This window comes from Mustelus asterias, chromosome 2 (assembly GCF_964213995.1).
Source record: "Mustelus asterias chromosome 2, sMusAst1.hap1.1, whole genome shotgun sequence".
NCBI classification, from domain to species: domain Eukaryota; kingdom Metazoa; phylum Chordata; class Chondrichthyes; order Carcharhiniformes; family Triakidae; genus Mustelus; species Mustelus asterias.
This window is the reverse complement of record NC_135802.1, coordinates 150,001,696-150,028,219: the sequence shown is the minus strand read 5'-3', so window position 1 is coordinate 150,028,219 and position 26,524 is coordinate 150,001,696. Positions and strand designations below refer to the sequence as shown.

General features: G+C 43.4%; 1 protein-coding gene across 10 annotated transcripts in view; it reads right to left on the bottom strand.

Annotated features, from left to right (window-relative positions):
* The window catches only part of fhod3b (formin homology 2 domain containing 3b), a 601,875-nt gene that overhangs the window by 560,317 nt on the left and 15,034 nt on the right, over positions 1 to 26,524 (bottom strand). For all 10 annotated transcript variants that reach the window (XM_078198392.1, XM_078198352.1, XM_078198362.1 and 7 more), the window contains exon 2: positions 14,115 to 14,221. In XM_078198392.1, the coding sequence (XP_078054518.1) occupies positions 14,115 to 14,221 (107 nt within the window). The remainder of the gene's footprint in view (positions 1 to 14,114; positions 14,222 to 26,524) is intronic.

The window sequence follows — 26,524 nt, the reverse complement described above, 5'->3', positions numbered from 1 at the left end:
GAACAACAACTCACCTTTTGACTTGGCACTCCACCAAGCCTTCTGGACTCATTGAGTTCAATAATTTTGGAGCATAACCTGTGCCCCCGTTTTGTTGTGTATTTTTTTTTGCTGGTTCAGTTTTTTGTCTTCATTCATTTACTGGCATTTGGATGGCTGCTGTCCAGACATCCCATCTCATCGAGACATCTTTGATTTCTTTACTTTGCGCAATCGCCACACCTTTTGTTTTTTGTATCATGAAGCTTTTTGAATCGCTCTTACCCTCCCCTCTCAGACCTTCCATTTCGTTCTTTTCTCATCGCGTGCCCGTTTTCACTTACCCAAATTCTATTACATTTCTAATTCATAGAGTCTACAGTGCAGAAGGAGGCCATCTGGCCCATCGAGTCTGCACCAACAATAAGCCCACCCAGGTACTGTCCTATCCCTGTAACCCACATATTTACCCTCCTGATCCCCCTGACATTAAGGGTCAATTTATCATGGCCAATCCATCTAGCCCACACATCTTTGGACTGTGGGAGGAAACCGGAGCACCCGGAGGAAACCCACGCAGGCACGGGGAGAACGTGCAAACTCCACACAGACAGTGACCCAAGCTGGGAATCGAATCCGGGTCCCTGGAGCTGCGAGGCAGCAGTGCTAGCCACTGACACCGTGCCGCCCGTTCTCCTCAGTATCGATGAAAGTCACAAACCCAAAATTCTGCTCCTCCCTCCACAGACACCGCCTAACCTGCTGAGTATTTACAACACTTCACATGAAATCTATTTGTGCACATTCGTAGTCTTTTAAAAAAACACATCTTCCGAATTATTCAGAAACCTTTACAACAATAAGCTTCTCAAAATCTATGGATTCTTGCGGTTCTAAATACCGAGATCCCCCACCCTCATGTCACTGGTCTTTGAGATGGACATCCATTGAATTAATACTGACCCCAGAGACGCCACACAGATTGACTGACGTGAATATTTCAGAGCAGCAAGGCTGGCAAATGCCGACTTGACTTAAAGCTGATAATCTGCGTGGGTTTCCTCCGGGTGCTCCATTTTCCTCCCACAGTCCAAAGATGTGTGAGTTAGGTTGATTGGCTAAATTGACCCTAGTGTCAGGGGGGTTCACAGGATAAAATGTGTGGGGTTATGGAAATAGGGCCTGGGTGGGGATTGTGGTCAGTGCAGACTCGATGGGCCGAATGGCTTCCTTCTGCACTGTAAGGATTTTATGATCTACAGTTACTGGTTTAACAAACCTAACTGTTGGTATTAGTGCAGCTAAATTGTGGAGAGCAGAAAGATGACAACTCTTTACATTGCCAACATTCAACATCTGAAATAATAAGAAGCGTTACCATGAACACTGCAACAGGTAAACAGAAACAAACATGTATATCAGATAGATCTGCCACCTAGATTTCCCTTATTGACCAGTTGTAGCATAGGGCAGCCTGGGACATATGGTTTCAAAAATAAAAAGTATGTAGATCTAGTCAGATTACTGGCAGCAAGATAAAACCTGCATGTACATAGGAATACCAAGAACAACAATTCACCAATGGTAGCCTAGAAGTCAGGATTATGCCACTGCTGTTATCTTTCTGTCCAGGGCCAGGAAGTGGGGCAGGGGGAGGGGAGGGATACCCAGTGTGTGACCCTATTGGGCAGTGTTAGACCCAACTGCGAATGAGTGTACACCTTCAATAAACAGCTCCCAGTATTTGAGTATTCAAGCCAACTCATAATTCTTTATGCCCCTTAGTTCACAGGGGCAAAACATAACAGGTACATGTGACATTTGTAACCTGGGAGATCTGTACATCAGAAATGGAAGCAAGACCTGCGCTGAGTGAAGGAACACTCATTTTCTGGAAGGCAGCTTGTTAATACAGCCAATAAAAAGAGTTTTTACAGCAACGCGTGGACATATACAAGGTGCATTTGCAAGGTCTCCTCTCATTTTACAGACTTCAATGCATGAACTCAGCAATATGGTCCACAAGGGGCAATTAAGTGCAACTATCATCTTCAATACAGAGGGCAAGTGGCATTTCTGCAGATTGATTCAATTCAGCAAATTGCTCATTAAACTGGGATTTTTATAAACAAACAGCTCCCATTTAAGTAGCTGCTTCACAAACTGAATGGCCCATTTGAAACGAGCACTGTGTCGAGTTTCACAATGTCCCAAAATCGCAAACAGACAGATTATAACGGGGACAGCCTCGGGGTAACTACACACTTCAGTCACCTTAGCTGCACAAATGGTGCCAAGAGGTCAACGTGGCTGTTCTCAATTGGAATGTTAGTCACAAAAAAGGGAATTGCAGAGTTTGTTTCCCCCAGCTTTCGTTTTTCCCTCCTTCCTACCCTATGCACTTATTTCTATCTTGCTGCTCTCACCATAGATTGCTAGGTGATGCAGAGCAGACAGAATGGCTTCCATTTCTTTGCCTATGCAACGCCCCCAGCTTCATACAGGGGGGAGTGCCAGAGTTCTTTCAAAAGCAAAGCACAGGGATTATCATAAGGAGGGCGGTACGGTGACACAGTGGTTAGCACTGCTGTCGCACAGCGTCAAGGACTCGGGTTCGATTCCCGGCTTGGGTCACTGTCGATGTGGAGTTTGCACGTTCTCCCCATGTATGCGTGGGTTTCCTTCGGGTGCTCCGATTTCTTCCCACAGTCAAAAGATGTGCAGGTTAAGTGAGTTGGCCATGCTAAACTCTTCCTCAGTGTCCCCGAACAGGCAGAGTATGGTGACTAAGAGATTTCCACAGTAACTTCACTGCAGTGTGAATATAAGCCTATATGTGACACTAATAAATGAACTTTACATTACTTTATAGCTTCAAAGCCCAGCAATGCCTCTACTTTCTCAGGAGGCTAAGGAAATTTGGCGCATCCTCTACGACTCTCACCAATGTTTACAGATTCTCCATGGAAAGCATCCTTTCCAGAGGTATCACAGCTTGGCATGGCTCCTGCTCTGACCAAGACAGCAAGAAACTATAAAGGGTTGTGAACGTAGCCCAGTTCATCACGCAAACCAGCCTCCCATCCAGTGACTCAGTCTACACTTCCTGCTGCCTCGCAAAAGCAGCCAGCATAATCAAGGACCCCACACACCCCGGACATTCTCTCTTCCACCTTCTTCCATTGGGAGAAAGATACAAAAGTCTAAAATCATGTACCAACCGACTCAAGAACAGCTTCTTCCCTGCTGCCAGACTTTTGATTGGACCTACCATATATTAAGCTGATCTTTCTCTGCGCCCTATATTCTACACCCTCTCCGCCCTCATGGACTCTATGAACGGTATGTTTTGTCTGTGTAGCGTGCAAGAAACAGTACTTTTCACTGTGTCCCAAGAGACGTGATAGTGATAAATCAAACTTATTCAGTGACAGACGGAAAAAAAAATGGAACAAGCATGTATATTTGGATACCATCTTTTGTCAAAAAATACTTGAACTTTTAAAAGGTAATTGAAAACAAGAGAGTAAGCTAGGGGCGCATTCCCAGTGGCAAAGGCCTGTCATTGTTTAAAACTAGTACAGAAAAAAAATCACAACATTAACCAGCTACTGGTATGCAGCTGATGTTTTTTTGATGTGATGTTCCTGAGATGAACACATTACCAAAATGTTTCTTTAAAAAAAAAGTCTAGCTGAAGGGGCCTTTGACTCATCTGTTTGCATGGAAACAGAATCAGATAGCTTATCATAACTAAGGACCGTTACAGAGTGCTTTGAGCTTTATCATGATTCCTGGAGAGAGATCAGGACCCAGAGAAGTAATTCTCATTCTTCACATTTTTCTACCTTCACCCCTGCCCTCAAAAAAAAACTTCATGTCAGATACCTGTTCCCACCTCAAAAAGGCTGCCAGGCATAAAAATGCCTGGTTTTGAAGCAACCTCTTATGACTCTATCTTTACCACCACAGCCTATTACTGTCCATCAGCAGTCAAACACCTACAGCCATAATACCAACAAAACAACCTCACATCAAAGAGCAGATGATGTTACTCCTTCTCGATACCTAAAACATGCAGTTTTCATTCCATTTCTTCTGCTATAAGTTCAGACAATTAATCAGTCTCCTTTCGCCCCCTCGGGCAGAATGTTCACGAGTTGAACATGAATGTTACTGCTACAACGTGTTTGGGGAATTCTCAAAAAGTAGCTGACCCCAGGGAAAACTGTAATGCATCCAGACAATTTTCCCAGGGGACGGTTTTCCTGCCCAGTGTTGCAAGTTATCAAGACACTGTAATTAGCTCTGCGCCTCACTGGTAGTATTTCCTCACTCTCCGAACGCTCTCAAGGTCTTCAAACAGACAGCCCCACAACATTAAAGCTGTACTTTTGTGTTTCTTATTACATTTTTCAGGTCAAAGCTGCACGACTGGGAAAGATTCCCACACAAAACTGGAGATTGGGGGGTTATTTTCCACAATGTGATTGTAATGGAAAAAGGATTATGCAGCAACCTACTGGTTCATTTCTAATAGCAAGTTTAAGTTCATTTATTATTGTCACAAGTTGGCTTACATTCACACTGCAATGAAGTTACTATGAAAATCCCCGAGTCACCTCACTCCGGCGCCTGTTTGGGTACACTGAGGGAAGAATTTAGCATGGCCAATGCACCCAACCAGCACGTCTTTTGGATTGTGGGTGGAAACCGGAGCACCCGGAGGAAACCCACGCAGACACGGGAAGAACGTTGCAGACTCTGCACAACAGTATAAATAATAGTCGAGTAAAAAATTTAAAAGGTCTGGTCAGCCAGGAACAGTTCTGATATAGTTCATATTAATTCCCACTGATCATTATATACTGTATTAGTCATTGCTCCACTGTGATTATCAGGCATTATCTATTCAAGGGGGTCTCTCAGAACAGGCCCAAAAATTAAGACAGATTGCCTGTTGTGATTTTGCTTTAAAAATGTGCTAAGTAGCCAGAACATAAACCAGACATTGTTCCGAGGAGCTTTCAGTTTTGCTAGCAGCAAGTAGTGAGGAGCTGTAGCTGCACTTCCCTCTGAACAATAGCTGCTGAACCATTATAGTAAACCTGTCTGCTGATTGATTCTATTCCACGTCTTCAAACATACTGAACCTACATTTATTTTACCATGAGATTGGCAAGTTGTATTAAATAGACAGCCCCCACATAAAAAATAAACAAAATTACAACACCGACTGGCCATTTGAATCCCATCAGTCTCTGGTGTGTATTCCCTACACAACCAGCATCCTGATCCTACACACCAGTTACAATCCCTTGTTCCCTTGCACACATATATTTGACCCATTCTTAAAATGTTGACATGGTCCTGGTTTCAGCTATTAACTCCAGTGGTGCATTGGGCAACCTCAGAATTGTGGCAAAGCTTCTTCTGCTCGATCCTCGACGTCTCCTGTTGTTTCTTGATCATGGGAGAGTCTACTGCCGGGATTCCCCAACCTGGTCCGCGGATGGGGATTCTCCGGTCCTGGTGGCTGTGAACGGGGATTTGATCGAGCGCCCAATTTTACTTTCTCGCCGACAGCGGAGGGATTCCGGCCTACATCTTGCCCGTTCCTTCATTACCTTGTTGTGAAGAGATCAAGTGCAATTTTTGGACGCAACCATCATCTGAAGTTTCTCTTAAAATTCAGGATCCACCTGAACAAAAGGCAGAGAGTTTGACCACCCTAGCTGACCACTGGCGTCACTGTTCATGGGTTGATCCTGATTGCAACTGTAACTTTCAATCATTTATCCTTGAAGCTAAAAGAGCCACTTCTGATATCCTTCATGCGCAAGTAATCTAAAAATAATTGAGCAGTTAATTCAAAATTAACTCATAGTTCCAGGGACCCGGGTTCAATTCCGGCCTCGGGGTCACTGTGTGGAGTTTGCACGTTCTCCCCATGTCTGCGCGGATTTCCTCCGGGTGCTCCGGTTTCTTCCCACACTCCAATGGTGTGCAGGTTAGGTTGTTTGGCAACGCAGAATTGCCCCTTATTGTCAGGAATACAAAAGGGTAAATACCTGGGATTATGGGGATAGGGCCTGGGTGGGTGCAGGCTTGATGGGCCAAATGGCTTCCTTCTGCACTGTAGGGATTCAATGATCTGTGAAAACTGAAACATTTCAGGTGAAAGAATCAAATCACAGGGTTTTCCCCCTTCACTCCCCCAAATAATGAAGCAGAAATGCTGGGTAGGAACAACCAGTAGATCCACAGTATTTGCATTTGGTGTCTGGACAGTGTTTGCTCTTCTGAGAGAGGAAACTGATAGATTGGGAGATCCTGATTACACAAGGTGAATACAAATATCTTCAGTCACATATGCCATCTGCTTCAAAAAGACTAGATTTTATATGAAGGAGGTGGCCTCAGCACCCCACATAACCCATTTCAGGGAAAAGTCCACCTCTACCTGTAGATTTTATGGCGAGACCTCTGCCCCTCTGTCTGGGAAGAAATCTTAGAATCCCTACAGCACAGAAAGAGGCCATTCGGCCCATCGAGTCTGCACCAACCACTATCGCACCCAGGCCCTACCCCCATATCCCTACATATTTACCCACTAATCCCTCTAACCTATGCATCCCAGGACACTAAGGGCAATTTTAGCATGGCCAATCAACCTAACCCGCACATCTTTGGACTATGGGAGGAAACCGGAGAACCCGGAGGAAACCCACGCAGACACGAGGAGAATGTGCAAACTCCACACAGACGGTGACCCGAGCCGGGAATCGAACCCAGGTCCCTGGAGCTGTGAAGCAGCAGTGCTAACCACTGCTACCATGCCGCCCCAGATCCCAGCAGCAGACGTGAGGGTGGATAACAAAAGCGAGTCATGGGAGGCTTGCTGGGACCTGTTGGACGGTGCCAGGGAAGGGAGATGAAGGAACAGGGTTTGGGAGGATGGGAGGAGAAGTAGTACTGTGCGGGGCGGGGGAGGTAGATACGGGAGTTGCTGACCACTTAAGGGCCTCATGGGTGGGCAGGCCACCTGATACCTCCCCCACCACTGGTAAAATACTAGTGCAGGCAGGTAGGCAGCAGGCATGGTACTGCCACAGCACCCAATTTTACATCCCTTCCCCATACATGGAGGCACATTCCCAGGAACAAGGTAAAATTACACCCAAAAAAAGCAATTTAAACTGTGTTGGAAGCAGTTTGAAGAAGATTTACCAGACTTACATCTGGAATGGGTGGGTTGCCTTATGAGAAAAACTTGCAGCCACTGAATTTTAGAAGAGTGAGTAATTGAAACATAAAAGATCTGTAAGGGTCTTGACAGGGTGCATGTGGTGAGGATGTTCCCTTTTGTGGGAGAATCTCAAACTAGTGGTCACTGTTTAAAAATAAAGGCCATTCGAGACAAGAGATAAGGAGATTTTTTTTTCCTCTGAGGATCCCGAATCTTTTGATTTATTATTGTCACATGTATTAGCATACAGTGAAAAGTATTGTTTCTTGCGTGCTATACAGACAAAGCATACCGTTCAAAGAGAAGGAAAGGAGAGGTTGCAGAATGTAGTGTCACAGAAGTAGCTAGGGTGTAGAGAAAGTTAAAGTCAATTTATTAGTCACAAGTAAGGCCTATATTAACACTGCAATGAAGTTACTGTGAAATTCCCCAAGTCGCCATACTCTGGTGCCTGTTCAGGTCAACGCACCTAACCAGCACATCTTTCAGACTGTGGGAGGAACCAGAGCACCCAGAGGAGATGCACGCAGATTTGGGGAGAACGTGCAAACTTCATACAGACAGTGACCCAAGCCGGGAATCGAACCCAGGCCCCTGGCGCTGTGAGGCAGCAGTGATCAACTTAGTGCGAGGTAGGTCCATTCAAAAAAGTCTGATGACAGCAGGGAAGAAGCTGTTCTTGAGTCGATTGGTACATGACCTCAGATTTTTGCATCTTTTTCCTGATGGAAGGTGGAGGAAGAGAGAACGTCCGAGGTGCGTGGGGTCCTTAATTATACTGGCTGCTTTGCTAAGGAAGTGGGAAATATGGACAGAGTCAATGGATGGAAGGCTGGTTTGCATGGTGGACTGGGCTACATTCACGACCTTTTGGAACTCTCTTCCTAAAAAGATGGTGGGAGCAGAGTCTTTGAATATTTCAAAGGCAGAGGTGGATAGATTCTTGGTAAGCAAGGGGATGAAAACCATGGGGAGGTGGGATGCAGACTTGAGGTTACAATCAGATCAGCTATGATCTGATTAAATAGCAAACAGGCTAGGGAGGTGTTGGGGGGAATGAATGGCCTACTTCTGCTCTGTTCATTCCTTGCACCTTGTTTCAGAAGTTCATCTTCTTGGGAACTTGCATTCGTATGGTCCAGAACATAATTAAAAACTCACTGAGGCTGGAGGTGTGCTTGTGAAGTGCTTAGGTGAGATAAGGTATAATCAATGCAAAGGAGAGGGCAGAAACCTGTCCCAAATCTCGGCCATGCCATCACGAGAGAGAGACAACAGCAACCACACTTCATCAGGTGGAATGGTGGCACAGTGGTTAGCACTGCTGGCTCACAGTGCCAGGGACCTGGGTTCGATTCCCGGCTTGGGTCACTGTCTACGTGGAATTTGCCCATTCTTCCAGTGTCTGCGTGGGTTTCCTCCGGGTGCTCTGGTTTCCTCCCACAGTCCAAAGATGTGCGGGTTAGGTGGATTTGCCATGCTAAATTGACCCTTAGTGTCAGGGGAGCGAGCTAGGGTAAACGGGGATAGGGCCTGGGTGGGATTGTGGTCAGTGCAGACTTGATGGGCCAAATGGCCTCCTTCTGCACTGTAGGGTTTCATGATCCCACGTGAAAGGACGGAGAAACTAAAAATGTCAAAGGCTGCGTCTCCACTCAAATTACTAAAGAGAGCTAGGAGTAGCTTGCCTTCTTGTTGGCTCAGTCAATGCACCCAATACCTAAGAACCAAGGGAATGGAGGAAGAGGTGGAAAGGTTAATAACCTGAAACGCAAAAAAGAGAAAAAAAAAAGTCACCGAGCTTATAGTTCAAAGGAATAGATTACTTTCTTTAAGGATGAAAGCGGAGAGTCTGTAATCTGCAATGTTGCCGGGTTCCCTAATCAACTGTAAAGTATTGCAACAAGGAAATCAGTAAAACCTCACACCTGAATTACAACTTCCTCTCATATTCTAGACTTGATTGAAAAAGCATTTCTCTACTGATCCCAAAGTTATGTGTTTCCATTTCACATATTCCCGCAGGAGGGGATGTAGAGAGTGGGCAGGCTGCCAAACAGGCTTCTGGAGTAACCCAACACCAAGATACTTTGTGCTCAGCACCCTCGGATAGCTGACACCAAATTTTACCATGCACTGTGGATGTTTTGCTGTCGCAGTCTTTAAAAAAAAAGTTAATTAGAAAAAGATTCACTGCCTCATAAATTTAGGAACCTTATAAATCCAATACCTGCAGGTAGTTTTGGATCATGTCCCATCACTAGGAGCACAGATGGCAAACCATCTTTAAAACATTAAGAGTCTCGAGCTAAAAATAAATAAAAGTTTAATCCAAGGTCCTTGGGAAACAAATGTCAAAAATCGACATGTCAAGTCCTTGTGGCCAACTTCAACCTTGTATCAGAGGAGCGAGTCTCACTGAATCAGAGCTTTCTGTGCACCATCTCATAGGCAGAACAGCTGGGGTGGCACAGTGGTCAGCACTGCTGCCTCACAACACCAGGGACCCGGGTTCAATTCCAGCCTCGGGTCACTGTCTGTGTGGGGTTTGTACATTCTCCGTGACTGCGTAGGTTTCCTCCAGAGGCTCTGATTTCCTCCCATACTTCAAAGACGAATAGCATTAGGTTGATTGGCCATGCTAAATTGACCTTGATGTCAGGGGATTAGCGGGGTAAATATGTGGGGTTACGGGAATTGTGGTCGGTGCAGACTCGATGGGCCAAATGGCCTCCTTCTGCACTGGAGGGATTCTATTAGTAGAATTCTATTAGTATACTTTGAGCACATGATGAGTGCATCTCACTGCCCAGTGAGACTTCGGTAAGAAATACAACAATTAGAATGGGACTAGAATGCAACACTCCCCGTGGTCAGGTAACCTTGCAAGGCTAAACTATAGCCAAGGAAAACTGGGCAAAATACCAGAATGCATTAAACGACACCCTTGCAAAGAGCCAGCATTTTCAGGACACGTCAATTGGCATCAAGTCGCATCCAGTTTTAGCTCAAGTCTGAGCCCATAAAACACAAAATAAAGAAAGCAGCAATGACTGTACCAGTCCTCAACCAATTCCTGGGTCTTTCTATGTCCTCTTCTTTGGCCAGAAGGCTGCAATCTGACCAGGCAGATGACAATTCAGCCCTCACTCAGCACCAGTAAGATAAGGACTAGAACAATCCAACTTGCCTTCAGTGCATCTCTTGCTCAGGTTCACGAGAATGATCCCAGGAATGAAAAGCTTGATGTATGAGTAGTGTTCAGGGACTCTGGGTCTGTACTCGATGGAGTTAAGGATTGAAACTTACAGAATGTTGAAAGATCTGGATAGAGTGGACATTGGGAAGATGCTTCCATTAGTAGGCGAGACTATGATCTGAGGACACAGCCTCAGAATATAGAGACAACCCTTTAGAACCGAGATGAGGAGGAATTTCTTCTGCCAGATGGTGGTGAATCTATGGAATTCATTGCTACAGAAGGCTGTGGAGGCCAGGTCATTGAGTGTATTTAACACAGAGTTAGATAAGTTCTTGATTGGTAAGGCAGGAGAATGGGATTGAGAAACCTATCAGCCATGATTGAATGACAGAGCAGACTCAATGGGCAGAATGACCCAATTCTGCTCCTGTATCTTATGGTTTCTAGGGCAGCGATTAGTCTCCACTTGACCCTTTCCTAGTGATATCCCCAAAAGATCACGTCGCACCTCATGAAGGGACTGAAGGTGCATTCTTCGACATACTGATTCGAGCACATTCATGGACCATGTCAAATGAACCACCAAAAGGGCCCATTAGATTTTTTTTTTAAAAACATAAGCTAACATTGCAAGACCAGCTTCTGCCACCAGGGAGTCACAGTGAGCCAGTGTCCTCTTCTGCTACAAAAGCAGAACTGTATTAATTTACTTCGCTAGTCCCATCTCATTAGCATATTTCCCTATCATGTCTCCAAAGGCACAACTTCTCCCTCCTGCTAACAGGTTCCAGATCAATAGACGTTCAGTGGTGGAAGCATTACCAGTTCTTTTCCCCCCAGTACAATAATCTCTTAGGCCAAAACATTTGCATATTTCATCCCAAAGCACAGAATCAACAAAAATGCTGCTTCAACTCCTTTTTTATTCATTCATGGGACATGGGCATCGCTGGCTGGCCAGCATTTATTGCCCATCCCTAGTTGCCCGAGGGCAGTTGAGAGTCAACCACATTGCTGTGGCTCTGGAGTCACATGTAGGTCAAACTGGATAAGGACAACAGATTTCCTTCCCTAAAGGACATTAGTGAACCAGATGGATTTTTCTGACCATCAACAATGGTTTCATGGCCATCCGTAGATTCTTAATTCCAGATTATTTTTTAAATTGAATTCAAATTCCACCATCTGCCGTGGCGAGATTCAAACCCGGGTCTCCAGAACATTAGCCGAGTTTCTGGATTAATAATCCTCTTGGGGAAAATTCTCCAGTTTCATTACATGTTCGAAGCAATACTGTTTAGGTGGGAGTCTAACAGAAGGTTGCAGCATTGCACTAAGTGAATACAAATTGTCAAATAATAATAATAAAGGTAGCAAATAGCCACTGAAAGATATTGCGTATGTGGGAACTGCAAAGTTAATAATTTATTTTAATCTACCAAACAAATCAGATATGCAAAGAATGGAGATTATACTATAACAAGGGGAAGAGGGGGCAATGGAGGTCAACGTTGCCTTATTAAAACTACTCGGGACACCAATTGTGGCAAACCAGGAAATAAATGGAAGAATTGAGACACAGAAAAGGGATCGAGGGTATTTAGAGTAGAATATACTCATGAAGGCATGTGCCCAACCATTAATACTTTAGTAGCAGGCTGCGTGCGCACTGTAATCACTTCATAAGGGTATTTTGGCAGTGTTTAGACAATAGGATGTTTAGACTAAAATTGCCACACCAATCTATTGATACCAGCATGTTTGACAACTATGCAAATCATTTTTTAAAAAAAATTAGGTGTGTTTAAAGGGAGCGTGCTATCATACTGCATCCAACCAATAATATCACTCTTGTAAAGGCTTTTTTAAGCTTTCAATGTATACAAGAACAATAAATTGCATCGCCAAATGCAGCCAGCAACAAATTCCTACTACATAACCTCACACATTGTAGGCAGAATTGAGAGCTTCACTAGATCATTCAAAATTCAACTAGTACAAGGCATTGATTATTCATATCGTTTTTCTTGATTCTTTCATGGGATGTGGGCATTGCCGACAAGCTCATCTCCAATTGCCCTTGAACCGGCTATCAAGGCCCTTTAGGGCGGCATGGTGGCACAGTGGTTAGCACTGCTGTCTCACAGCGCCGGGGACCCAGTTTGGGTTACTGTCTGTGTGGAGTTTGCAGGTTCTCTCCATGTCTGCGTGGGTTTCCTCGAGGTGCTCTGGTTTCCTCCCACAGTCCAAAGATGTGTGGGTTAGGTTGATTGGCCATGCTAAATTGCCCCTTCGTGTCACGGGGACTAGCTAGGATAAATGCATGGGTTATGGGGAAAGGGCCTGGGTAGGATTGTGTCAGTGCAAGCTTGATGGGCCAAATGGCCTCCTTCTGCACTGTAGGATTCTATGATTTTTTTCAGGGGGGCAGTTAAGAGTCAACCACATTGTTCTGGGTCTGGAGTCACATGTCAGCCAGACCAGGTAAGGATGGCAGATTTCCTTCCCGAAAAGGACATTAGTGGACCAGATGGGTTTTTAACAACAATCCATGATAGTTGTCACTGTTATGGAGACTAACTTCCAATTCCAGATGTATTAATTTAATTTAAATTCCACCAGCTGCATGGTGGGATTCGAACCTGTGCCCCCTAGGTCTCTGGATTACTGGTCTAGTGACATTACCATTACCCAAATACAAGTTCTGTTAACTGAACCTGGGCTGAAGGAATTATTGAAACAACAGAATTAATGAACATGGTTAAAAATGACAACTGTAGAGGGTCACTGGATTCACGGCTGTATCGGCATTGATGTTAATCTAATTCTCTTGCACCTTAGGAATATAGAGCTTAGGAGTAGGGGAAGCTCCTTGGGCCATTTGACACAGACAATAAGATCACGGCTGATCAGGGAGTATGATCAACTTCCACAGTGAAGACAGACACAAAATATCATACTTCCTTGTTTTCCATTAATTCCCCAGACATACTCCTGCTAGAGGACCAACATTCACTTAGTTACTCTTCTCCGATGCAAATACTTGTAGAAACTCTGTTTTTATATATCTAGCTATCTTTCTCTCATGCTCTAACTTTTCCATCATCTTGCTCATTCTTAAAACATATCTAATCTTCTGACTGACCACAAATCTTCACAGATTTCTTTCAATTTGAAATTGTCCTCAACTTCCTTAGTCAGTCACGTACGATGCAGCCTTCTCGGAGAGCCACTTTCTTTCTCACTGGGATTCTTTGCTGAGGGTCATTAAATGCTTCCTTAAAAGTCTGCTACCGCATCTCTATTAACCCACCTTTTAACCTAGTTTCCCAGTGCACTTTAACCAACACGGACTTCATATCCTTTAATTACGATTTTAAAACACTAGACTTATACCCACACTTCTCAGTTCAAACTAATCCAAGTCAATCCAACACATTGCCACCAAACTGGAAAAAATTAGAACATTTTATAAAAAGGATAGACCATCTTGATGCACCTAGACATGCATGGTCCTCACTCTATTCTCAAGCTCTGTTCACACAGCAATGTGTGTTAGTTTACACTATCAAAGTTAGCTCAAGTTGCAATGAATGCCTAGTCAGGGCCGATCTCTGTAAAGATATTGCGTTATTACAGGACAAAAAATTGATATCTAGGCCATTGCCTGCAAAGTTCCCTTACCCAGGATCTTCCAGGAAACCTTCCAATTCATCCTTTTGTTCAGCCAAGTTAGACTCCAGATCGAGATAGGTACCATTGTGGGACAGCTGCAGTGCACAGTCATCGAGCTGCGAGAAGCAAACACAGACTTACCATTAGCACAGTGCACAGAAAATCAATCCCAAACATCCTCCCCATCCATTCCTGGGGCTGCCATATGCATTTGCCATCTTGAAGTATTTGTTAACTTAAGTTTATTCCATTAATCTAATATCTGTCCCCTACAACAGGTTATTTTTTCAATCTTTGGAGTTGGTCTCAAGTCAGTGGGTTAATTTCTTACCAGTGTCAACTTTTAGCTGAACATAAAGTAGGGGAACAATATCTATTTCAAGCGATTTCCTTTCCAAATAAAGAAACAATGTAATTTAATCCAGATGCAATTAAATGGTCTCGTGTTGCCTACTTCCATGTGGCTATTCGCTTACATGCAGTCAAGACTAAAATCAACCCCAAGTTGACTGAAAGATAAATTCTGCAGATGCTGGTAAAACAGCAATGGTGAAATTCAATGCACGATTAAAGCATGGGATTAGGATATCGAAATAACAAAAAGGAAGCTGGCTAACGGTATGGTACAACAAAGAATTACGTCACAGAATGGGAGGGTATACCTGTGGACACTAAAATGGAAACTGGTACGGAAAATAAGCCAAGCTTAGAAGGTAAGGGAGGTTGCAGAAAAAGCCACATAATTGCAGGTTATCTTGGAACCGCCAAAGGGTCAGTTATGATTACTTCAGGGACTGCAGCGGTTCAGGAAGGCAGCTCACCACCACATTCTAAAGGGTAACAAATGCTGGTCTAGCCACTGACGCCCACGCCCTGTAATGGAATTAAAAAACGGAAGCCTCCATAGCACACAGCTGCTGCAGTACTGTGCCTCTATGATATAGATTCTGATGTTGGAGTACCAGCAGCTGGGCGGAGCACATCTCTGGTGCAATACTACTGTCCTTCACACTGTCTTTCACAGGAGATATGGAGGATACACAAATGGGAAATCAATGGTATTCCCGTTGCGATGATTGGAAAATGACAGGTGCTTTCGGAAGAAGTGTTTAAGCGGGAACAAATTAAGTGGAAACGGGAGCAATAGAGGGGAATACTGCAGAAATAGCGTCCAAATGTTCTTACAAATCTTAAAGTTTTAAAGTTTATTCATTCATGTCACAAGTAGGCTTACATTAACACCGCAATTAAGTTACTGTGAAAATCTTAAAGAGGGCTTGCTAAGGGTTATTCTATACGGGCGACACAGCGGCTAGCACTGCTGCCTCACAGTGCCAGGGACCTGGGTTCAATTCCGGCCTCGGTTCACTGTCTGTGTAGAGTTTGTACATTCTCCCCGTATCTGCGTGGGTTTCCTCTGGGTGCTCTGGTTCCCTCCCACAGTCCAAGGATATGTGGGTTAAGTTGATTGGCCTTGCTAAATTGACCCTGTCAGGGGGATTAGCAAGGTAAACATGTGGGGTTTCGGGAATAGGTCCTGGGCGGAATTGTGGTCGGTGTAGATTTGATGGGCCAAATGGCCTCCTTCTGCACTGTAGGGATTCTATGATAAACAGTGCACGTCTGGTCATTGTGACGATATGGGAGCAATATCCAGGAATCTTGCAATATGGAAAGGTATCGAGTTTGCCAAATCTGCTACTGGTATGCCACGAGGGTGGAAAGTGCCCTGGTCTGATGCATCAGCAACTGGCTTGATACGTCTCCATACTGTGGATAATTATGTGGTAAATGGGAACAAGTGCCAAGGCATAGAATCTCAGGACCAAAGTGGGGGGGGAGGGGGGGCAAATGTTATTGGAACTGCTCTGAGATATCTCTGCTGGTTAGCCATAGCTGGTGTTGCAGTGTGTGATGAGCATTCCCTGGGCTTATAAACAACAAAACACAAAATAACATTAAAGGAATCCCTGTAAAACATTTTTGCAACATAAAGATGAATGTTGGGCAGAAAGAGAGGTTAAATCGATTACTCATAAATCCACTCTGGATTGTCACTGTCAGAAGTGGGGAGCGAACATCAATAGGAACTCAACAAGCCTGTTTCATGTTCCAATTTCTAAATCAGTAATCACATCTACTTCCCGTCACAAGATGTCTGCTCTGACCCTTTCATCAGTCCATGATCAAACAGCACATTCCCTCAAGTGACTTCAGTTCTTACTGTCACATCAACCAAGGTTAAAGACTTCAAACTAATTCTTGCACATTTTAAGCCAGTTTGATTTAAACAGGCACATCTTGGGGCAAGGGGCCTAACTACAACGTGATCCGTCGTGGCCACTTGCTTTTCTTCTGGTAATTATGTTCAAGCTCATGTTTGAATGCCATGCCCTCCCCATCCCTCCCAAGAGGCCTGGCCAAATGCCGAAATGCTGGAGGCATGGTTTTAATGAGAAGAGGCTGGACCCTCGATAGGCCGCACTCGGCATCTCACGAGCCAGTGGCAGCTTTCATTTGTTTTCAAACGCTGCTTTAAACCAACACAGTCACATGCACTGCCCGGAACACGCAGAGACTCCGGTAAAGAGCTGAACACGGTTAATATTTCTGGCATGCAAAACAGGTGCTGCTCAGGAATGCCAGACATGAACTTGTCAAGAGGGGTGGCTTGAAGCTGCCGCTTTATTTAAAACCAGTTGTTTCATTTTTTTTTCACTTCTTAAACAATTCACTTAATATAATGCTATTGATTGTTTAAATGTCAGATCAAGTGCACAAAACTCAATGGGTACAATTCCATTTACAATAGCCATTTGCCCACCGTTTCCCACCCCACCCCACCCCCCAATAACAGTACTGTACTGTTGAATATAATTTCTTGACTGAAGATGCAGGATGGCACGGTGGCACAATGGTTAGCACTGCTGCCTCGGCGTCAGGGACCAGGTTCAATTCCGGCCTTGGGTGACTGTCTGCATGAAGTTACCATATTTTCCCTGTTTCCTCCCACACTTCAAAGATGTGCAGGTTAGGTGGATTGGCTATGCTAAATTGACTGTTAGGTGTACCAGGATGTATTGGTTGGTGGGGGGGGGGTTAGCAGGGTAAATATGTGGGGTTATGGCATTAGGGCCCGGGTGGGATGTTCCAGAGAGTCGGTGCAGACCTGATGGGCCAAACGTATGAAATGTTAAATCTCTTAATACTGAGGTGTCTCCTCAAGAACTGCTCCACAGTCAGGTGTCAGGGAACACAGGTCTGTATTCAGTCTACTCGCTCCACAATTAAAAAAAGGTTGACTGCCCACTCAGGGCGGTTCCCAACCACTTCAACCCCACACCCCTTAAAGAGGCTATGCTCCAACATCCATAACAGAAACGGTTTTTTAAACAATCCTCAAATAAAAGCAACATACTGTAGAAATGCTAGATAAATTCAGCAGGTTTGGCAGCAACTGCAGAGAAACAGAGTTAACGTTTCCTGTCCATATGTTCTTCTGCAGACCCATGCAGATTTGAGAAATTACCTCTGCTAATCCCACCACAGATTTATTAAAATGTATCTAGTAAAATTAAAGGAATAGACTATTGCCCACAATTTTGGACATCATTAATTTGACTTGATAGTGCTTTTGTCCATGCCAACGTTCTTACATTTCTTTTGAAATATTTTAATAATGCTTATAAATGTTTGGATGTTCAGGTCATGAAGGGTGCAATATAAACGCAAGTTCATTTTTTTCTCTCCAATTGTTCTTGCATTCTTTCCAGGGAAATATCTTCTTGAAAAATTGTCTTTTGCATGCTGTACAGACAAAGCATATTGTTCATAGAGTACTGAGCCACAATTACACCAGGGGAAGACGTTGATTTAACACAGAGTGGATCTCAGATTTTTTGGTAACATCAGCACAGGAGAATAGAGAAAAATACATTCGTCAGGGAGTCCATCATAGAACTGAAAAACTTGTCAAATTGCACAATCCCCAAAATATCTGTCCAATTTCCCCTCACATGAACCGCCTCGATTCACATGAACCATTTTGTGCGCAAAATTATTAAATCAAAAATAGTGCTTCCCACCACCTTCAGGTACAGGTCCGATTCCTAGTTTGCAAGTTGGTGGCAGTCTGGAACCCAATCTGGAATTAATTGATCTATCGCCTGAAAACTTGTGTGGTGAACCATTGTTGGTTCCCACTAGGTAGTGCTGAGCCATGGTCTGGCCAGTACTATGAGTCTGTATATATGTTACTGTTGGGGTTAGGGTTGGGCTGTTCTACCTGTTAATATAGTTGTTATGGTACACCCCAGTCGGCTCCGCCTCCTGGGAGAGGTATAAAGGTCACTGCTCTGCCTGGTGACCCTTTAGTCTGGGGTCGTATACTGTATATGGTAGCTCTGTTATTGTTGGCAATAAAATTGATGCGCGATATAACACGAGAGGCGTGATGTACTCGGGAAATAAAGGCTTTTATTGCCAACAATAACAGAGCTACCATATACAGTACACGATCCCAGACTAAAGGGTCACCAGGCAGAGCAGTGACCTTTATACCTCACCCAGGAGGCGGAGCCGACTGGGGTGTACGATAACAACTATATTAACAGGTAGAACAGCCCAACCCTAACCCCAACAGTAACATATATACAGACTCATAGTACTGGCCAGACCATGGCTCAGCACTACCTAGTGGGAACCAACAATGGTTCACCACAACTTGTGAACATTTCAAGGATAAATTGGAGATGAGAAGGCTCAAGAGTGGGACAGAGTAAATAATCCCAGCTCTTTCACCCCACCTTCAGAACTAGCTTTGTGGCCTTTGTCTGCACTGCCTCCAATGCTTGGCCCTTGCTGCATTCGTGATAAAAAACAGTATCTAGTGTTCTAGGTACAGCCTTATCACTACCTAGACATACATACCATTTCTTGATGTACTCAGCTTTTGTTAGCGCTGCCACACATTCCCATTTTAATGAGCTTCCCACCAGCACCCACTATTTGAGGAGGTGACAAACACATTAGATAAAGCAACATCAATTAATGCTATTTATATGGATTTGATTTTCACGGTTCCACATTAGAGACGAGAAGTACATGGAATTAGAGGCAACTTAATGGCTTTGATAACAAATTGCTTAGCAGTATGAGAGTCAGAGTGTAATGCATCAGTACCCCGGAATTACTTGTAGACATTTTTTAAAAAATACATACAAGCAAAAACTAGCCCAAGATTGTAACGTAAACCACTTGCTGTAATTCCACATGGATTATACTTCACCTATTCCTCCAGATAGGATGAAATGTCACACCTTATTTCAGACAGAGACACTTCACAAGAGATGTAATGCCAAAATGGAACCATCTCAGGAGAAACCATCTCCTGTGAATTATATCCCAGATTATGGACATGGTGAGAGTGGAATTTTAAAAAAAGCAGTTTCCAGCGTTTTTACTCTTCCAGGAATATACAAGAAAAGAGTTTAAAACCAAATGCAACCCTGGTCTGTGTTCTATTTCTACTGTGTGGTGTATGCTGTGATGGTCACAGCTGAAGAACATCCAGTCGGCGTCCCTTTGCTTGCAGTTTTTTTTTTAAAGTCTCTGTTGGTAGAAAGTCAGCAAAGCCACAGTTGAAAAGGAAATAGGGCAATTCCTTTCAGCTAACCTGCAGAACCAAGAATCTCCAAACCACAGACAGCACTCCTGGAATCAGCAGCTTAATGGCCGCAACGTTTCTCCATCTGCTCCTCATGGACAAGCCAGAGACTTTCTGAATCCGTTTCTCATTTCTAATCTGTGCGCATGTGTGCTGCATTTTATTATTTTTTTCACTCATGTTTTAGTAACTAATGAACTCACCCTTTCTTTAACTCAAGAAAGCTTAGTTAAATTGACTCAATTTGGACTGGATAAATGTATCCAAGAGGGAATCTTTTGATTCGATTTATTGTCACATGTATTGTATACAGTGAAAAATATTGTTTCTTGTGTGCTATACAAAGCATACCATACATAAAAGGAGGGGGTGCCTTTTTTAAATTAACCTTGCTGCGACCAGCTGAGGGGGTTGAATAAAAAGGGGAACCAATTCATCCCTCCTTGCCTAGGAGCATCACAATTTGGGGGCCTTTCATTTGGAATCTTAATAAATTGACGTTTTTTTTTATTCACTCGAGGGACATGGGTGTTGCTGGCTGGCCAGCATTTATTGCCCATCCCTAGCTGCCCAAGGGCAGCCGAGACCACATTGCTGTGGCTTTGGAGTCACACGTCGGCCAGACCAGACAAGGACAGCAGATTTCCTTCCCTGAAGTACATTAGTGAACCTGATGGTTTTTCCAACAATCGACAATGGTTTCCATGGTCATCAGTAGATTCTTAATTCCAGATATTTTTTATTGAATTCAAATTCCATCATTTGCACTGGCGGGATTCGAACCCAAGTCCCCAGAACATTAGCTGAGTTCCTGGATTAATAATAGGTGGAAACCAATGTGAGGGGGTGGGGCATATTGTTGATAACAGTATTCAAAATTACACTGGTGCATTTTGTCCACTCAAGACTACTATAGGCCAGAGAGAGAATCTCTCAGAGGAGAATAAAGGGATCCATATTTTAGCACATATGCAGTTCAGATTCGGAATGTTCCTTGGTGAATCTTATTGTTTCTGCTGAAGAACTTCAGAGAATCCGGATATTGACATAACGTGACCAGCTTTCCCTCAAAATCTGTATTGGGGCCTCAACTATCTTTATAAATTACTTGAAAAAAAAAGAGGAAGAGTGTCATATATCCACGTTTTTGGATGATACTAAATAGTTGGGATAGCATTAAAAATGTTAAGTGGGCAAAACTGTAATAGGTGGAAATCAATGAGAGGAATTGGAAGGTCTTTCATTTTTGGAAGCAAGATAGATAGTTAGCTAGCTTCTCATCTGACCCATGAGGAAAGTAGCCCAAAGACAAAAAAAAACAGTAGTGGACAGGTACAAAAATAATACTTTAAATGGCTAGTCAAAGGCGGATACTTATTTCATGATGGTTAGAATAACAAGGGGTGGAAGTTCCAGTACAACTATAAACCATCCAGCATGTTCCATTTAGTCTGGGCACCACAATTCAGGAAAAGATAAATATTGATTTTGGAAGGTTGCAGTGCAGATCCACTGGAATCACTCAACTAAAAGGATTAATTTACGAGGTCAGTTTGCCTAGACTAAGTCTGTATTCCTCCAGTATAGGTGATTAAGGGCTAACCTAATGGAGGTGCTCAAGAGAATTAAAAATGAGCTCATAAGGGTAGATAGAAACCAATTTCCTCTACTGGGGAAATCTACAAGGGGCAAAGGCTATTGCGCGTAGCCTCACCCCACCCCACCTCACCTCTTTCCCCACCGCCCCCCCCCCAAAAAAAAACTTGCTGAGGCTTGAAAATGTTTAAATATTTGTTTAATAGATTTATTAGGCAAGAGAGTTACCAACCTCAATCCAGGTAGATGGAGCCAAGATGTATACCAACCATTATCTCACGGATATGCAGAATGCAGAGCTGAATGGCCTAGTTCTGTTCTTGCTGAAGGTTATATCATGGCTTATTTTCCCTTACCTACTCACATCTTGCACTTTGTCCACACTTACAACTCTATTAGTTTGGCCGATCAGTGATATTCAGAAAGAATTCAACAACAACTTGGCCCAGTGCTCTTCTGCACACCCTTCCAAAAGATAGTTTTGGAATCTTTAATGGGGGATTGTGGATGGGGAGGGAGATGGAGCGACGTGTGCACACTTTGAAAATTAAATGATGGTTCATTAGTTAAAGGGTTATTTATCTAGGTGCCATACAAGACAGGGGTTCGATGGTGTGATAATCTCAGCTAAGTTATTCACAGAGAGCAGTACGGTGGCACAGTGGTTAGCACTGCTGCCTCAGCACCAGGGACATAGGATCATTTCTGGCCTATGCGACTGTCTGTGCGGAGTTTGTATGTTCTCCTAGTGTCTTTGTAGGTTTCCTAAAGATGCTTCGGTTTCTTCACACACTCCAAAAATGTGCGGGTGAGGGCGATTGCCCCTTAGTGTTAGGGGGGTTAGCAGAGTAACTATGTGGGGTTATGGGGATAGGGCCTGGATGAGATTGTCGTTGGTGCTGGCTCGATGGACTGATTGGCTTCCTTTTGCACTGTAAGGATTCTATTCCATGAGCTGTTAATTTGAAAATCTGCTCAATTCAGACACGACTGCGTAAATATGCACACACTTAAAAACCACTGAACTATTCAGCAATAGTTATAATAAGCAGTGGTATCACCGAATCAAAAAACGAGTTTCCATCAGTACTTTAGTGGTGAATTAAGAGGAGACCATTCAGCCCCTTGAGCTTGCTCCACCATTCAATGAGATCATGGCTGATCAAATTGTAGCCTCAACACCATATTCCCACCTATCCTTCTACACCTTTTGACTGATGTGCATAAAAGATCCACTCTGGAGGTGCTCTATCCTGTTATTCATATTTAGTAAAGAGCAGATTAAATTCTTAATTTGTCTATTTGCTCACTATTTATAGTTCAAGTTATTTATAACATATTTTCCCCATACTTCAACTTTAAACTAGATCACTTGGCCTCTGCGTCAACCAAGTACAATCCACTCATTCAATCATACATTACTTCTTTTATTAGTGTCACAAGTCAGCTTATATTAACACTGCAATGAAGTTACTGTGAAAATCCCCGAGTCGCCATACTCCAGCACCTGTTTGGGCACACAGAATTGAGCATAGCCAACCTAACCAAACCAGCACGTCTTTTGGACTGTGGGAGGAAACTGGAGCACCCAGAGGAAATGCATGCAGACACGAGGAGAATGTGCAGACTCTGCACAGATAGTGACCCAAGCCAGGAATTGAACCCGGGTCTCTGGCATTGTGAGGCAGCAATGCTAACCACTGTCGCCCTGGGTAAAGCTCTGTATAAATACTCCCTGGCCACTCATGACAAGGAAGCCAAGCTCCAGGATATTTATCCAATTCCACCATTTATTGCAGGCCTGCAATACTCTATTCATCATGGTATCAAAATATAAATGTGGTGCAATGAGTTTGAAGCCACCTTGATTCTGGAGGTGATACTGCCACTTTAGTGTGCAGCTATGCCAAACCTGACAAGAGTATGATAAAGGAGTGACTGTATTGGTTGAATAATGCATTACTGCCAGATAATTGCTCACCAGTTACAAGGCAATTCTATCTGTCTGGCCAGAATGAATGATCAATCATGTTTTACACTGAATTAGAATGAACTAGACTGAACCTGGTAATAAACTTAAGTTTCAGAACTCCATTTCAGTGAGGATGAGGCATGTTGCGAAACAGCCTGCTCTTTAAACGCATCTAGTCGCTGTGCTTTCTGCTATAGTTCAAGCAAGTTCCCTGATGGCTTGTATGGTAATAGCGTGGCTATATAATGAGTCACAGCAAGTGAACATATTACATCACCTCTAATTAAAAGCAGCAGCATTTACAGCATGGACACTGTCACAAATATGGTAAAGGATCTTGCAGAGGCCACTTTAAACACAACACTATTACCCTGTTCAATCCAGTGGTGGACTGATTCAGATTGACATGGACCAGGTGGAATAGATAACTTTATAAAGCTCAGGTGAAGGAATATCAGAGGGAATGATAGATTAACAATCTAAATTCAGAAGAATACACCATAGCAAGATTGCCCAATGAACTCCAATACGATTCTGGTGGCGAATTTGCAAGCGCAATGCATCGTTCCTTGATGCTCAAAACTGAACACTCATGCTTCAGATGGGGGTCTGAAAAGTTCCAAGAAGTGAATTATAACTTCTTTCCCTTCATGTTCTCCATTTTCCATGCCACCTCCAAAAATAAAAATCCCTTCAGTCTTTTTGCTGTCTTTGGTTACAGGTTGCTAATGTGACAGCAGTAAAGCTGATTCGAACATTGGGGTAGCAGCTTTACTATATTTTTCCCCATAAATGAGAACTGTAAAGATCAGGAATTTTCCCTTAACTAGTCAGCACACTATAGGTAAAACCGTGACCAACAATGTGCTGCTCAATCTTAACGATCAATGCGTTTCCTTCAGGGACATCCAAAAGGGCCAATAAAAATCAAACTGGCATATGGTCATGCTACATGTTTCTTTTCAAACTAACTACAGTTGATAAGAGTTTATTTGAATTTCCAGAAGACATTGGATACTTATTGAATAAATGCAAGAACAGGGATAACTAACTTTTTTGATTTGATTTATTATTGCCACATGTATTAGTATCCAGTGAAAAGTATTGTTTCTTGTGTGCTATACAAAGCATACCATTCAAAGAGAGGAGAGTGTAGAATGTAGTGTTACAGTCATAGCTAGGTTGTAGAGAAGATCAACTTAATACAAGGTAGATCCATTCAAATGTCTGACGGCAGCAAGGAAGAAGCTGTTCTTGAGTTGGTTGGAACGTGACCTCAGATTTTTGTATCTAAATCCCGACGGAAGAAGGTGGAAGAGAGAATGGCCAGAGTGCGTGGGGTCCTTAATTATGCTGGCTGCTTTGCTGAGGCAGTGGGAAGTGTAGACAGAGTCAATGGGTGGGAGGCTGGTTTGCGTGATGGATTGGGCTACATTCAAGATCTTTTGTAGTTCCTTGCGGTCTTGGGCAGAGCAGGAGCCATACCAAGCTGTGATACAGCCAGAAAGAATGCTTTCTATGGTGCATCTGTAAAAGTTCCCATTCCCTGTAACACAGGGAATGAATTGTTCTAGTGATATCAGCAGCTATGATGGGCCTCCTTCAATGCTGTACTGTTTGATGGGTTCTGCTATGAAGAGCATATACCCGACACCAGTACCAACCAACCGGCTGTATATTTTCAGCACGCCATGCTTATTGTAAAAGAATAGGGGATGTTCCGAAAATCCATCTGGAATTTCAGAAGAGTAAAGAAACATTAATTCACGACAGAATTCCCCAAATTATTGGAATACATATAAAAATAACTCATTATAGAGACAAGGGATAATTCAACAACTTTTATGGTCGAATAAGGACCTCAAACCTATTGAAGTACATGACATATAACAATATGGAGTCTCATTCATCGAGAACCATCTGGGGTCAAGCAACTTTTTATTAGAACCCAGTTTTATGAACTCACCTTTGGGAACTAAGAAAGCTGTGAGGCAAGAGGAGATGTATAAAGTTTTGACTAAAAAGGCAGAGGGACAGAAAATTTTGGCAGTCATAGTTCTGTTTTTTTCCCCCCTTAAAAAGAGCTGATGCGAAGAACCCAGTGATCTGGAATCAGTGTTGTGGTGATTAACTACAAAAAAGTTGAGTTGTATTTCTCCTGGCCCCATTTCTTTTCAGCTGTAGCCCAGGTACACCATGTGGTGAATTGGTCCAAACATAAACATGCTAAAGCTCCTTGCTGTACAAAACATAACATAAGAAATAGGAGCAGAAGTAGGCCATCTAGCCCCTCAAGCCTGCTCCGCCATTCAATAAGATCATGGCTGATCTGATTGTGGATTCAGTTCCACTTACCCGTCCGCTCCCCATAACCCTTAATTCCCTTAAATGGTTAAAAATCTATCTGTGACTTAAACACATTTAACAAGGTAGCCTCTACTGCTTTATTGGGCAGAAAATTCCAAAGATTCACTACCCTCTGGGAGAAGAAGTTCCTCCTCAACTCAGTTCTAAATTGACTCCCCCGTATTTTGAGGCTATGCCCCCTAGTTCTTGTTTCCATTGTAAGTGGAAATAACCTCGCTGTTTCTACCCTGTCTAGCCCCTTCATTATCTTAAAATTGGCAAATACTCACCACTCTGCCAGACACTACCTTAGGGACAAATTAGGTTAAGGAGAAAAATTACTTCAGGAGGGACCTCACTATACAATCTGCTCCATGGTACCCATGTGCTGCTGTTGAGGGTGCCCTCCATTTCACACTGAGCTGAACTGGAAGAACCATAATTTATTGCAGTAAGAAGGATTTTGGAAAGAGCATGTGTAACAAAGTACAGACCCAAATGATTTCCAATGCATGTGATAGCCAATGGAAGCAAGGAATGCACCTGTGTACTGTTGCTGTACTGCCAGGTGCCATGTAATCAATTATTCTACTTGGCTTTTACAGAAAAGAGAGATGACCCTTAAACCTTGGCCAAGAAATTCAAACAAACCCACCTACTTCACAAAACAACTGAAGCTTTCATTGCTATGCAACAATAAACCACGTGCCGCTCCAATTACCTGGCAGTCCCTCAACCGCTCCACACACTGCTGATTTATGCCCAACAGATTGGTGGAGGGGGGCAGAATGAATAAACACCGTCAACCAACCGCAGTCACTGTAAGCTTTAACCATCACA